This window comes from Bidens hawaiensis, unplaced genomic scaffold, assembly GCF_021521415.1.
Source record: "Bidens hawaiensis isolate Kalapana, Puna unplaced genomic scaffold, B.hawaiensis_p1.1 tig00013696_1, whole genome shotgun sequence".
Classification (NCBI taxonomy): Eukaryota; Viridiplantae; Streptophyta; class Magnoliopsida; order Asterales; family Asteraceae; genus Bidens; species Bidens hawaiensis.
The window spans coordinates 624,075-639,279 of record NW_027492166.1 but is presented as its reverse complement, the minus strand read 5'-3'; the positions used below and the strand labels follow the sequence as shown (position 1 = coordinate 639,279).

Sequence of the window (15,205 nt, the reverse complement as noted above, 5' to 3'; positions counted from 1 at the left end):
ATAGAAAATGAGTCATGTATACAGGATTTCACATCTAATGATCAGATGGTTGGAACATTATTAAAAAAAAATATTGGTTTTTTACGGTTATAATTTAAATATCAATTTTTAAACTTAGATGATTACGTAAACGCCTCTCATTGTTTTGTTGGCAAATCTAGTTCAGGCTCGAGTGGACTGAGGGGAGAGAAGTAGTGATCTACCATGTCCTGTGTTACGTGTGCTAAGCTCGGTGGGTCCCACTGTAAGTTAAGAAATCAAAGACAAGTCCATGTTAACAAAGATGGCAGCATTCAAAAACAAAATGAGGCTAAAATTGTGTTGAATGGTGCATTTTGTATTCTAGGAATACCCGAGTGGTGCAAGATCAAAGATTCTATGCAAGAAGCGTAATTTAGTAACTAAATCTGTAGCGAATGTTAGTACCTTTGGTGTAAAATCTTTATCAACCATTCGAGCCCGGACACCCTGTTAGAAAAAATACAATCTTCATGTTATAAAAACTATGTCGTAAAACATAATCCAAATAGAACGATTAACATACCTCACAAAAATCACTAGACATCTTGCACGACATTGCTTGTGACGTTAACCGATATTCACGAATTAAGCACTGATCAAGTGTCTGAAACCGCCCTTCTCGTATCTAAACACAAAGTTAACAAAAAATAAACTATAAAACCAAAACCGAGGTGAAAAAGCCATCTTGAACATACTTACTGATCTCAATGAAATCTTCAAGCTCAATGGTGAAGCATATTTTAGTTTCTACAGAGCTGATTCACACCACCCATCGTGCGTTTTTGCAGCTTCACTTTCCTGCCAGTTTTTTCAGATTCATAAATCTTTAAAAACCGAAACTTAAACGTAAAAAGTTCAAATATTACCAACGCTTCAATGATTTCTTCAACACTCTCTTGACTGAAACATTTATCAACCATTTCCATCCTAACCATATAAAGGTAAACCACATACCGTTAAAAGTTAAAACCGAGAGTAGAAACTTATTTACACAAAAAAAAACAAAAAAACATAAGCGTAAGGTTCACCTCTTTAACACACTGTTATTATCTGGAAAGTCAAAGTCAGTGTACTTCTCAAGAGAAGTTTCAATGACAGAAGGATCATCGGTTACAAGATTCTTGAGACATTCTTCAATTTCTTTAACTCTCTGCGGGGTGAGGTTATCATAGAACTGATGAAATCAAACATATGATGTTAATGTTACAAAAAGCGTCTAAAATAACTAACCGTGCTGTGTGAATAGTGTGTAGCAAGCCCACACGCAAGTGTTTCTACACCGTTTAGTCTGTCCCCTGTTAGCCCCAAATACTCACCTGCATACAAGTTGATGTTTATTTCATTACACCATTGTTAACCAAGTGAACATTTTTTTAGAGTAAATTTCGGCTTCTTCCCTGTGGTTTGGCCAGAATTGCCACTTTCATCACTTTTTTTTTGCCAGGACATTGTGGTTATTAGTTTTTCTCATTTCAATCCACTAGGCTAACACTATTACTTTTGCTGTTAATTTGGTGTGAATTGACCAACGTACCCTTACTTTATTAAAAAAATATAGGTGCATTTTTATTTCATTTCACCATTGCTAACCAACTAAGTGAACAATTTTGTTAAGAGTAAAGTACGGCTTTCATCCCTGTGGTTTGGCTAGAATTTCCACTTTCATCACTTTTTCTTTTTTGCATGAAGGACAACGTGGTTTTCAATTTTTCCCATTTCAATCCACTAAGCTAACACAGTTAGACTTTTGCTGTTAATCTGGTGTGAATTGACCAAAATGCCCTTAATATTTAAATATACAGGTGGATCTTTCTTTCAATTCACCATTGTCAGCCAAATTGACAACTTAGTTGAAGTAAATTACAGTTTCGTCCCCATGGTTTGACCAAAATTACCACTTTCATCACTTTTCTTGGGCATGAAGAACCACAATTTACTCATTTCCGTTATAATTTGAATTTCAGTACGCTAATCTGTACCAACATTTAGTATACAATACCTAAATAACCAGGAAGATGTGAAAGGTGAAATGAAGCACCGGCATCAGGATGGAGCCCGATTAATGTTTCAGGGGTAGCATAAACCTACAATGCAACAGAATTTTTGAAATCTAATTGAAAGAAAGTTTTAGTGGTAGTTAAGTTGTTAGAAAACAATTACAGTTTTATTGGTTGCAATCCTAAACGTTCCCGGGATGGAAATTGCAGCCCCTCCACCCATGGTAACGCCATCCAAAATAGCCACCTAAAAATGACAACAAAAGTATAAGTCTACTTCATGATCCAATATCTTTTATGTTAGTAGCAAGTAGCAACTCTTTAGTGCTTACATTTGGTTTTAAATATGTATGTAGAAGATATGCAAAACTATACACCTTCCTAAATACTTGTTTGCTACCCTCAATATTGCCTGCACAAGATTCAGATGAGTTGTAAACATATTGATAAAAAACATTTGATTTTTTTTTACCTTTTTTAATCATATCGCGCACGGAGACTATATCTGCACCAGCACAAAAAGCATTGCCACTTCCCTACAGACAAAATTCAGAAGTCAGAACTATGAACGCCTTCTTCATACTGTAAATCAAAGGGTGCAAACAAGCCAAACTACTCATGAGCAACTCGAAATCTGCTTGTTTAATTAACGAGCCCGATCCTGAGCCGAAACACGCCCTATTCTTTATAAAACTTTATTAAATATACTAAATATATATAACTAATCAATATAATAAACGAGTCCATTGCAAGAAAAAAACAAGTATGAAAAAATACTCATGAGACACGAGTCAAGCTCAAGCTCGGGCTCTCATAAGTTAAACAAGCCGAGCCCGAGTCGGATCAGCTCGTTTACATTCCTATCATGAAAATTTTGAGATGAAGAACCAATCGCTCACCTTCATTACCACAAAACCTACATCAGGGTTGTCTTCCCAACTCTCATATAGTTTGTGTAACCTGCTCATCTGCATATTTTCATCGTGTTACTGTTTCTAACTTGTTACAAATTCGCTAATGTTATGTTTCATTGAGCCGATTGGCCATTCGTTTTCACGATAAGTATGATCTGGCCACCGTAGTGCACGTGGAGTGTAATCAGTTGTTAGGTCTTTAACTTGGGGATCATGGAGTTGTAACTTTTACAAAATGTGTCATTCACAGTCTCAATGTTCAATTCTTAACAGACTTCTACTTCTGTTGTGGACCGTATCCAATATGAAAACAGATCATGTAATTATAATTTTAACCAATAACATTTCATCAAGAATGAATAGTTGTTATTAGGCCACGCAGCATTTAGTTACTGGACCAATCTGAACTTCATTAGAGTTATCATAAGACCCTTAACTTTAATAGTTCTTTTTCTTTAAACGAGTTACATTTCAACCTCCGAACTTTAATAGCTTTATCATACCACCCTTGACATTTAATAAAGTTATTTTCTTTCTTTCGTTAGAAAATATTTTTCTTCTATTTCTTTTTATAAGTTTTAACTTTTTAATGATTTTTTTAACTTATTATAACTAAAGCTAACTTTTAATTTTAGACATGTTTACTTAAACGTGTGTCGTGTAACTTGCTTACTTTTACGTTTCCGTCGTTTAGGTTAATTCCTGCGTGGTCTATATTACCATGTATATAGAAACAGAGTTAAGTTATTCTACAGTCTCCTAAATCTAGGAAGGGTACAATGGATCGCAAAATATAACACAAATACCGAGTAATATAATATAACACGATGTTGAGAAAAAATGACACGATGACGAAAAGAAACAAAAAGTCACAATGATCTGAATTAAAATATAAAATCCAAAAGCCTAAAATTCTGAATAAGTAATTAAATTAAATTACCAGAGGCGTATTGAGCGCATTGAGAACCGAAGGTCTGTTGAGAATTGCGGTTCTCGAACTCGCATTGCCTTCCACTAACACCTGTAAAATCATCAAATTTTAAGAAAATTTGTGTAATCAAGTACACGTGTGTGATCAGTAACTCAGTTGAAGTTAAACCCACAAATGAATCGGTGAGTAATTGGTCACTGCTAAAACTTCGTTGGAATTGATTGACAAAATGTTGATGAGAATGACGTCTTCTCGACAACCTATGCATTCTCACAGCTAAACCTAATTTAATTTGGGCAACTTTAAAGCGATTAACTAAACATAATCTCATTGTTATTAATTTTTTAATTTCTGATTTGTTTTTATTGTACACTAGGTTATAAACCCGTGACACGGGTTTTAAAAGTTAAAATCTCATTCATTATCTTATTATGCCATTCCCGTTCTTCAAGTTGCAATAATCATGTAGAAAAATCACATCAAAACCGTTGAAAAGTCTCCAGAGCTGAAAAATGTAAAAAAAATTACTCCTAAGTATATTGTTGTATTAGTTTCAAAATATCTTGTTACTGAACTGTTGCGAGAGTTTCCATCAGTAAAAAAAGTACCAAAGGATTCAAATTGAGGGTTTAATAATATTAAATTATTAACCATCTATAACCAACAAAAAATAAACTTGTGTTGCTTACTTCATGTGTTTTTTTTTGTAATTCATGCCTTAGGTAATAAAATTAGAAGTAAGAGCAACTGCATGAGTGTCATACTAATAAAGTTATATGCATTTTATCACACTTTTTTTTGGTTTCAAACATGACCCTAATTTGTACCGACCAAACCGGTTCTTATGTGTTGCGCCTACTGACACGACTCATCCCTTTTGCAAGCTATAAGAGAACACAAATAGCTAATTTGACTCATTTACTTAAAAGTGTCGAATACAAGTTAATCTTTCCCGAAATGTTCCAAGTCATATTAATGGTGGGTCTGTTTCAAGTAACAAATTATAATAATAAACAACCAACTTATAAGAAACATATTAGTATTCCGAATACCATACTCATGATCTTTACTCATTACAATGATTTGTATAAAATAGGTTTGCAACACCGATAAATACAACCATTTTCCTATCATTTATCATATTCAAGTATATTTTATGGTTTTAACTTGTAAAATTAAAAAAAATTGAGTGTTGTACCTATAACAGACAACACAATGTCATCACCAGCAGGATACTCTTCCAAAAAGATATGAATTTTGCTTCATGAATATAAATGGATATCATCAAAGAAACAAAACTCACCATGAGACCACTGTATATTAGGGAACAAAACAACTCATTTTTTATATTAGTTTGGCCAAAAACTCTACATGATGCAAGTTTTTGCCAATAAATAAGCACAGTGAATTTCACCATCAGTTAGCATGTGAAAAAATAAATGCATATAATTATTAGATCTGAAAGGTACTGTAAGCATCATCATCAATCAGCTATTCTCCTTGAGTGTTGAACTATGTCATTTTAGCAAAAATTATCAATACATATTAAAAAGTTTATTATATAGAATTAATAGTAAAAAATAATCAAATGAGATGAACCATTTTCGTATTGCTCAGATTAAAGACAAATCGTGACATCTTCTAAATTGGTCACTAATAACCTAACAACATACAGCACAAATTTACACACACTAAAATGAGTTTCAAAAGTTCTACATATGTTATTTTAATTCTATTTTTTTTACTTTATTTACTACTATGAAATTATAGATAAATCATTAATATGAAATGTTTTAAATATTTATTAATTGTATTAATTAGATGGTTATGACTTTCAAAGTTAAACAATAATGATGTCACTTGGCAAAAAAATTGGACAATTAAGTGCCATGTGGCACAACTATTGTTTTTGTTTATTATAATAGTAGAATTTGCTTTAATGATTAATGTGTTTCATAATTCCACTTAGACCATGTGTTATGTCACGTAGTTGACTGTGAACGTTAACCAACCAACTCAAAGAGGTTAAGCTAACAAAATGAGCCATCTTGGAAGTGTGCGTATTGAGGGGTAGGGGGGTAAAGGAAGTGTTATGGATTGAGGGACAGTTAAAGGGTAAGCCCTCAACCCCCCACTCACATCCGAAAAAAAAACAAGCCAATAACCACCTGCCACATACGTCAACTCCATAACATGTTTTAAAATATTGTAATCAGTCGATTGTTCTTTGTGTCGGTCCCCTCCTTTACACATATAATCTTTTGGCCTCTAAAAGTCTTTATAAATTAGTTCATTCAAATTACCTTCTACCACCCTAAACACCAGTGCCGAACCTCATCCTTATCATTCGATTTTCAATCACATCGCCAATGATCTAAAGAATCCTCAATCCTTTTGGTTTACAGATCTCTCTGCGTTTATGGTATTCGAATACCCCTAACATTAAAATTAGGGTATTGTGTAATTGCAATTTTAACTCATTATTATAGTTCTCTTCAGCTTTACATTGCTTCTCTGTCTACGGCGAGGTTCTTGTGGGTACGTGTTTGTCTTTATGTTCTTCTTTGACAACGGAGGTTTACACAACATGGATGGATGGTCGATGATTTATTTGTAATTGCAGATTAGATGAGTACTCGATTTTCATGTTGTTATTCTCTTTGTCTTTGGTTTTCTTTACCTGCATGTTAGGTGTTTGATTAAATTCCTAAGTCAAATGTTTGACAAATTATTGTAGCTTTGTTTTTCGTTTATGTGCATTTATGTTTCTTGAAAGTTATGGTTTGGTTAGACAAGACAAATTGTCGATTATTGAATTTTTGTTCTTTGGCGATGGATTTTTCGTTTAATGTATTTATGTTTCTTGACAGTTATAATTTGGTTGGAGAAGACAAATTGTCGATTATTGAGTTTTGGTTCTTTGGCGATGGAGGCGAGAGAGGGTTCGATTGCAGTTTGTTCTTACGGATCCATCAATGAGGTATGGCTTTGATTTTCTTTAATCTGTTCATATTGCAGCTTTGAATTTAGTCATTTAAATTTTTCTTAACTGTTTGTTTTCAGATGAGGGCTTCGATTTTTTGATTTGATGGTGGTGGTGGTGGTGGCGGTGGTGGTAAGTGGTCGTTGTTGTATCATCATCATGTTATTATTATTACTCCCATTATAACATATGATATATAAATTGTAGGTTTGTTGGTGATCAACTACCCCACGCCGCCATAACTCAGCCACCCCATCACAACAAACCCAAATGGCCAACACTGTAGGCTTCAATGATCTTGATTCCTTAATAGACGCCACCGTTCCCAAATCAATCCATGAGACTCAACCATTTCGACTCGGGCTTAACCGAATCGCAAATGATTCATCATATGAAAGAACTAGCTTCCAAAAACAAGGTGTACAAGTCTGAAGAGGTAGGTCCCAGCAGAGCCCAGTTGGACCCGCAAGACTCACCTTAAACAGGGACGTCTGCGCAGAGACCAACTGGATCCGCAGGACCAACCATGCTCAGAGAAGTGACGTCCTTACGCGCAGTATGCAAGCTGGTCCCGCAGGAAATGCCTCCCATGGTGAAGGACTCCGCCTGTTCCCGCAGCCTCGGATACAAGCCATGAGGGAAGGCCACCCGCGCAGCATGGCTACACGCACTAGGCACTTAACTCTCCCCAGTGTCACCTGAAGGAATGAGCAAAGGCGGGAGGGGGAAAACTCCCGCCTAAATGAGCCAGTCCGTATGATGGAGGATCTTTTGTGTGATACCTGACGAGGTACAGACAAAAGATCTGACCAAGAATGCGACAGCTCACTGACAGCAGCATGGCAGACAGCACGCCACAGCACTGTGACCAATAGCCGCCGCCTACCCACCAACTCCTGCCATACCACGTGCCTAGCCTGTAGTTGGCAGAAGAGGAAGAGTGCACGACACGCCTGCTCTGTGTCAGCCGCTACCTATCCACCACTCACAGGCAGGGCACGTGCATAGGTTACAGTTGGTAGCGTGTTGGGCCGGCTAAACCCCTTGGAAACCTACCTTCGGCTATAAATACCCCAATGGTATGATCATCTTACATCAGATTATCATCATATATACCTGATATCTGCTCTAGCAATCTCTTAATATACTTTTATATTTAAAGAGCAACCTAGTCTGATTCTCACGCCGGAGGGTGGTCACAAGGAGGAACCCCCCCCTTCTCAGTGACGAGCTCACGGTGTCTGTTTTGCAGGTTATCAGAAGAACCATCTTCCAAGGGTTTAACCCCTCGTGGGAAACAGCTCTCCAACCCCCAGGTTACCAGTAATCTGTCGGGGTTCGACTGGTGTTTCTTCATTGGCGCCATCCGTGCATAAAGCTAGAACTTCATTTTTCTCCAGTTTTTTCAAACTTCTAGAAAGATGGTTAAAGAAACTCCGGTAACCACAACCCCAGCTACTGGAGGGAATACCGGCAACACAGTTTTTACAAACACTACCCCGGTTACCCAAGCCGGGGCAAGTGAAGTAAATTTTACGAACACTACCCCAGTTACCCAAGCTGGGGCAAGTGCAGTAAATAATCGCCCACTGGGATTCACCGATACCCAGTTTAAAAAACGAACAAGACTCCCCCGCCAAACTCTCGATGAAGTTAAGGCATGGGCGGAGGCACGACAAAAGGAATTCCAAGCTGAGTTGGACGAACGCTTGCGTTCCGTCCAACAGGCCGACGAATTCGAAGAATACTTGGACAATGACTCGGAGGAATCCGACTCCGACGCGAACCCTCGCCATAGGGCAAAAGGGAAGCGTAAGGAAACGGACTCCCAACCGAGAAGGCATTTTGGACAAACCTTCAAACCAAAAAGCACAGGTGGAAGTTCACGAGACTTCTCCAAAACGTACAGACCGAACGTTGCAAATGCGGGAACGTCCAAATTTGCAAGGGACATTGCGGAAGCAATTGCCCCAAAAAGTGCCAAACAAATGCCCAACATAGGCACTTATGATGGTATGTCCGACCCAGACGACCATTTGAACAGGTTCATAGCAGGGGCAACCGTCAGCAACTGGACGGAACCCACGTGGTGTTACATGTTTCAAATGACGCTGGTGGGGGCTGCTAGGGTTTGGTTTGATCGTTTACCGGTTAACCACATTTACGACTGGGCAGACTTCCAGCAGAAGTTTAGCCAACACTTCAGCCAGCAGCGAAAGTATACCGAGGAGCAATGGACAATCCTCAAATGCATACGGGAAGAAGATGAATCTCTGCCAAACTTCATCACTCGCTTCAACTCAAAGAAGTTAAGTTTGGGCAATATCAGCGAGGATCTTGTTCGCGCAGCCTTCATCCAGGGCGCGCAGGACCCAGAGCTTATCCGCACCCTAACGGGTAAAGATGGAATGCCATCCACATGGGATGGCATCATGACAGCAGTTAAACGCTATGCGGAAACGGAGAAGCAACTGGGTAGAGACCTTCCGCAGAACACAAACCTTTACACCCAGAGGACGAGAGAGGACAACGTCCTCACCGCCCGATTGAACAAAAAACGGAAGCAAGGCATTTGGCAGTCAAGGGTAAACTTTGACACCTCATCCGGCTTACAGCACCGATTGGGTGAAAGGGATAATGTAAAGCTGCACCGGAACTCCAGATGGACGCCACTTACCAAAAGCGTCACTGACATATTTGCTACTGAAGAGCTCCCATGGCCAAAGCCTCCAGTAATCCGACATCGTCACGATGCTGATCGGAGCAAGTACTGTGACTATCACAGAACAAAAGGCCACAACACTGAAGAATGCATAGACGTAAAAGACATGGTCGAAACATTCGTCAGAGATGGGACGCTCACACACCTCGTGGCGAAATAAAAGCTAAGCAGGCAGGCAGGTGCGTGTGGAACCATGGCTGGGGTAAACATGAATAAAAAATCAGCTTCAATATGGAGACTACATGCTGCGTAAAGAACGAGATCCCGAAACAGGTGCGTGTCGGCTCGATGGCACTCCTGTCCCAACATGGAAGGGAGTTCAATTACACAGTTTGCATGTAATCAATTCCAATTTGTACAGAAAAGGCCAAGAGCCACTTCTAATGGAAATGATTCTCTTTCAAACGTCGAAGCTGATGATTTACATTTATACTTTTGTACACTCTAATATGCCGGTTTTCACCGCATAATTACAAAAAACGTCATTGCATGGGAAGGCGGTCCTACCCGCACGAACCCAAAAAGCATGATAAACCTTCACGCAGGTCAGTTGAAGGGGAAAAAAGTTACCATATGAAAGTGCTGGTCTATCCGCATGAATCATTCGAGGGAACTGCACCAACCTATCAACAACCGCGCGTGGGACAGTTCAAAATTCTTAAGAGGAAAAGGTAAACCTATACGCAGGTCAGATATGGGTAAAGTTATGCCATCCTACTAAGTGCAAGTGACGGGTCTACCCGCACAATCACGAAAGAGGAAGCAAAACTTCACACCTATTATCAGCCACGTTCAAAGGTTAACTTATCCTCAGCAGGCAAACCTTCACGCAGGTCAGTTGAAGGAGTTCAATTATTCCATAAAATGAAAGTGCCGGTCTATCCGCACGAATCATGAAAGGAAGATGAACACTAACCTATCAACAACCGCGCGTCGAACGGTTAAAACAATCCAACACTGGTGACGGCATTCACATTACGAGAAGTCGTTGCGTGGGAAGGCGGTCTTACCCGCACGAACCCAATAACGTGGCAAACCTTCACGCAGGTCAGTTGAAGGAGAAGAGTTCAATTATTCCATTAAATGAAAGTGCCGGTCTATCCGCACGAATCATGAAAGGAAGATGAACACTAACCTATCGACAACCGCGCGTCGAACGGTTCAAAACAAAATTCTTAAAAAAGTAAGAAAAACCTACACGCAGGTTAGATAAAAGTTAAAGTTTAGCCATCCTACCAAGTGCAAGTGACGGTTCTACCCGCACAATCACGAAGGAGGAAGCGAAACTTTAACCCACTATCAACCACGTTCAAAGGTTCTTATTCTAAACACTTGGAAAATTGCTATTTTAAACTAAGTATGCAAGTCATAAGTTTATAAAGCAAAGAATCCAATGAAAGGAATAACAATCGTATATTTCAATGATATATTACAACAGTGGCCGGGTAACTACCCGCCTAAAAGAAATCTATACAAAGCTAAGTCTATCCTAGCAGTGGGAAGGGATCTTCAGGATCAGGCTTCAGGGCCACCTCCGCTTGGACCAGCACCGTCAGAGAGCGGCTGCCCAAGGAAAGCCTTAAGGATGTTTAGCCCATCATCAGCAGCAGCAGCTTCATTCACCTTCTCCACCACTGGATGCGGGAAGGCAGCGTACTGGTTCACAGCTTGGTCATAAGCAGCTTCAGTATTAACATTGAATAAAGGGAAGTTGGAGGGCGGAAAGCCTCTCTCAGCAAACCCAAGACCAAGCAGGAAGCCAGTCTTCTCCCCATCCTCATGAGAAGCGTTGAGGGCTGCGCTCATCGCATCGTCATAAGAGGTCTCTGAAAGGACCCGACGCACAACCTACAAAAGAATACAAGTTAGAACATTTTCTAATTACGAGCGGAAAGCGTAAAGAAAAAGATAAAGATACCTGAGGCAACGCTTCTCGAAGCAGCCATTGGAGGGTAGCTTGACTTTCTTTGTAAGCACGTTCGGCTCCGCTTTTATCAAGGTTGGCAAGTTGAACTTCCTTGGCGGCAGCCTCTTCGACGCTTTTGAGTTTCCTTTCAGTGCGGTCAAGCACCCCCCTCTGGTCAAGGATCTCCTGCAGCTTCTTGGCATCTTCCATTGCCAAGGCGTCATGAGCATGCTGAAGAGCCTTTAATTTGCATTTAAGCTGCTCATTCTCTTCGCGAAGCGGCTCAGCAACAGCTTCAGCCTTGGCAGCCCTCTCAGTTGAGTTTCGCGCAGTCTCCTTAGCCAGCCGAAGCTGTTCATTCACAGCTTGGGCAGCCTTGGAGCAGGCCTCGAGTCGCGCCTGGACTTCAACCTCGAGGGCCTTGAATGCTCTCTCCTTCTCGGCGGCGGCAGCGGCCAACTGCCGGTTCTCCTCCCGCAGAGCCCGCGTCTCAGATATTTCTTTGGCGCGAGCTGCTTTTAACTTGTCGTTTTCACGACAAAGCAGCTCGACGCGGGGCTGCATCCGGGCTTGGAGAACCCGAAGCTCATTGGTTAGCCTACCCTCCTGGTAGCTAGCCATGGCTTCCCCCAACGCACCATGAGGAGCAGCGTGGCGAGCCCAATCCACGCACTCCACAGGGGTGCGAAGGGTTGTTCCTCGGCGTATGTTCCATCTTGGAACATACACTTCATTGGAATCCGACACTGCAAAAGAAACAAAGGCAGTTAGGAAAAGATGACAAAAATATACAAAGGAAAAAGAACCCTACGTACCTGTAGGGTCAATAACAGGCCGATAGCCGCCAAACCCATCACCTGAACCTAAAGGAAATCCATCCAACAGGTCAGGCAGATGGGAAGGTGGCATAGATCGGCGGGAAGCCCGGCGCGTACCTGATGGTCCGGCCGTCGGTGCCGGTGGCGCAGGTATAGTGGCAGCCGCTGTGGTAGCCATTGTTGGCGTCGCCTCCTCAGCAACAGTAACCGCCGGCTCCGTGAAAGATGCTGTAAAAATTGCACTCACGGCCGGCGGAGACACCTTCTCAGCTGGAACAGCCTCAGGAAGGCTGGAACCAACGGAAGCAGGCGCAGACGCCTGGGTCGACGCCTCGGGAAGGCTGACCGAGCCTTCCCTCATTGGCGGGGGAACACTTGCTCCAACTACACCCGGGAATGCGTCAACATCCACACCTGCACAAGCAAAATTGTTAGAAAAATTTATTTGAAACAACAAATCTAGACAAGAATTATGGGGGTACTTACGGGGTTTCTTGAGCTTGAACATACGGACGAGCGGGGGCGAACCCGATGGAGCCGGCCTCTTGACACCGGTAACCGTCGTCGTCGCTGCCTCCCCGGAGGTAACAGCTACAGCCTCCGGAGCGGTGGTCTCCTCACCACCAGGCTTCCCCGCCACCTCTGCACTATCTGACTCCGAGTCAGATAGGACTACCGGGTCGGCCGTAGAGGCCACCTTCTCCTTGCCTTTCCCGACGGCAGCCTTTTTCTTCCGCACCAGTGGAGGACCTTCTGCGGGTTCCTCAGAAGAAGAAATGTCAACTCCAGCAGCAGGCACAGCATTGAGAGGTTCAGGGTAGAAGATAGGCTTACCTGGCCGTCGGTGGCTCAGGATCTCTTGGCCTGGCGGGTAAACCTCCACGAACCGACCCGCGGTCTGCTCTAAGATGGGCAACTCGTTCTCGTCCAGAGCACGAGTACCCATCCGCGCGGGACCATCTTCCTCCCGCGGGTTCAGGAGCGACTGAAGATCGTTCCCCTCTGAAATCAACAAGAAAGTTAGAAAAAATCATAGTCTGCAAAAAGAAACAAGACATACCATAAGGGACAGAGTTCGAACCATATTCGAGGACGATCGGAACCTTATCCGCATTCGCCGCCTTCCACACCCGGCTCATCCCCAGCATCACCATCGCCGACTCCGGAAAACGGAAAACCGGGGACTGGACCCGGGATATCTTCGAGAACCATTCCGCCTCCTCATAATTGAGGGCGGGAAGGTTCGGAAGCGCCTGGCCATTCTTGAACTTCATAGCGATGGGGATGGCGCGAGCGGATATGAAGAAGAACTCTCTCCTCCATGAGCGAAGACTCCGCTCGGTGGTACAAATCTTTAAACCCTTGATACGGGTTGTAAGAGTGTACCACCCTTGGATGCACCTCCATGTATAGAAGGTCATCAGGCGGTCAACAAGGGGCTCAAGGCCCAGTATCCGGCACACCCACTCAAAGTGCCGGACCTTGGCAATGGCCATGGGGTGCACCTCTGTCAGGTGCACACCGTGCCTCTCCAGGACACGGTACACAAACTTTGTCAACGGAAACCTAAGGTTTCCGTAGACAAAGAATGCAGCATAAACCCCGATCTTGCCACTAGGGGCATCGTACACAGTATGGTGGGGTTCAGGAAACTCAGGCTCGAGAGACTCGAGCATGAACTTCCTGACGATATACTGGTACAGATCGACAGGAAGAGAGCACTGGCATTCGCCAGCAGTCTTCTGGTCATCAGCATCATGAGAAGACACGGTGGAAGAAAGATGAAAAGAGATTTCAGGGTAATGCTTTACTGAACAGAAAAATTCGCCGGAAATTACTTGAGAAGAAGAGATGAAAGTGAAAAGTGTGAATTGCAAATAACTCTCTCCCCCTTTATATAGTAATCGCAATTAATGCGATGAATTTAATACGGAAGAGAGAGAAATCAGAGGTGCAATGAAACTATGACGCGTGGCAAAAGCAAGCTGGCAACATCTGTCACAAGGACGTATGCCAGAGATTTCGCGGCTACGCGCCCGAAATCCCGTGCCCACGCGCCTGAAAAAGCAACTGGAATGACCATGTTCTGTCACGTCACCATAACTCCCTGCACGTCCTGACACAGTCAGAAGAAACCGTCGCACGACGTTTCAGAGGTTTGGACTTATCTTTTCACCAACTCTTCGAATTTCAAAATTCAAAATTCGAAAATATTAAAAAGTAAGCGGGAAAATACCCCTTACCCCTTGGCAAGCAAGTAACCGTAAGACGGATGCGGGTACAGTGTAAAGGCAAAACCCTTCACATACCTAACACCCGCAGGGAATTGAAGCCAAGAAAACCTTGGTGAACAAGTAACCGTAAGACGGATGCGGGTACAGTGTTAAGGCAAAACCCTTCACATACCTAGCACCCGCAGGGAATTGAAGCCAAGTACCTCGGCAACCAAGTAACTATAAGACGGGTGCGGGTACAGTGTAAAGGCAAAACCCTTCACATACCTAGCACCCGCAGGGAATTGACGCCAGGAATACCTTGGAAGTAAAGTAACCGTAAGACGAGCACAGGTACAGTGTTAAGGCAAAACCCTTCACATACCTAGCGCTCCGCTGGGAATTGAAACCAAGAAGGATCTTCTGGGCAATGCTTGCGGAAACGGAAATAACATCCCCGCATAGCGGGAACGTCGAGAACTACGTTGTTTGAAGCTCCAAGATGGAATTGGTGGTCTTAACATAATTGATCACTATGTTCAAAACTACCAAAACCTCATGGAAAATACATACAACTGGGACTCAATGCTCCTGACTTGCGAGGAGGTTACAGACCTACCCGCATCATACCCAAAGACCAAGCAGGAAACTCGGGCATTTCTGCAAGTGACAAGGACTTCCCATGGAAAACCTTACAAAA

The 15,205-nt window shown here is 42.3% G+C and overlaps 1 protein-coding gene across 1 annotated transcript; it reads right to left on the bottom strand.

Moving 5' to 3' along the window:
• Positions 1–44: 44 nt before the first annotated feature.
• LOC143544715 (3-hydroxyisobutyryl-CoA hydrolase-like protein 1, mitochondrial) lies at positions 45–4,208 on the bottom strand. The gene is made up of 13 exons (XM_077036747.1): positions 4,036–4,208; positions 3,873–3,953; positions 2,918–2,986; positions 2,351–2,554; positions 2,182–2,265; positions 2,021–2,105; positions 1,252–1,337; positions 1,050–1,171; positions 888–948; positions 721–819; positions 545–646; positions 427–468; positions 45–242 (listed from the first exon to the last, which is right to left on the bottom strand). Exons 1-10 carry the CDS (start codon positions 4,192–4,194, stop codon positions 769–771), a joined length of 1,002 nt encoding a protein of 333 aa, XP_076892862.1. The 5' UTR covers positions 4,195–4,208; the 3' UTR covers positions 45–242; positions 427–468; positions 545–646; positions 721–768.
• Between the last annotated feature and the right edge of the window lie 10,997 nt (positions 4,209–15,205).

Excerpts from the sequence above, each read along its gene's own strand:
- LOC143544715 (XM_077036747.1), bottom strand. The coding sequence starts at position 4,194 with ATGAGATTATGTTTAGTTAATCGCTTTAAAGTTGCCCAAATTAAATTA. Across the intron at positions 2,987-3,872 it reads ATGCGCTCAATACGCCTCTG|ATGAGCAGGTTACACAAACT; the intron begins GTAATTTAATTT and ends GAAAATATGCAG. Across the intron at positions 1,338-2,020 it reads ACATCTTCCTGGTTATTTAG|GTGAGTATTTGGGGCTAACA; the intron begins GTATTGTATACT and ends ACTTGTATGCAG.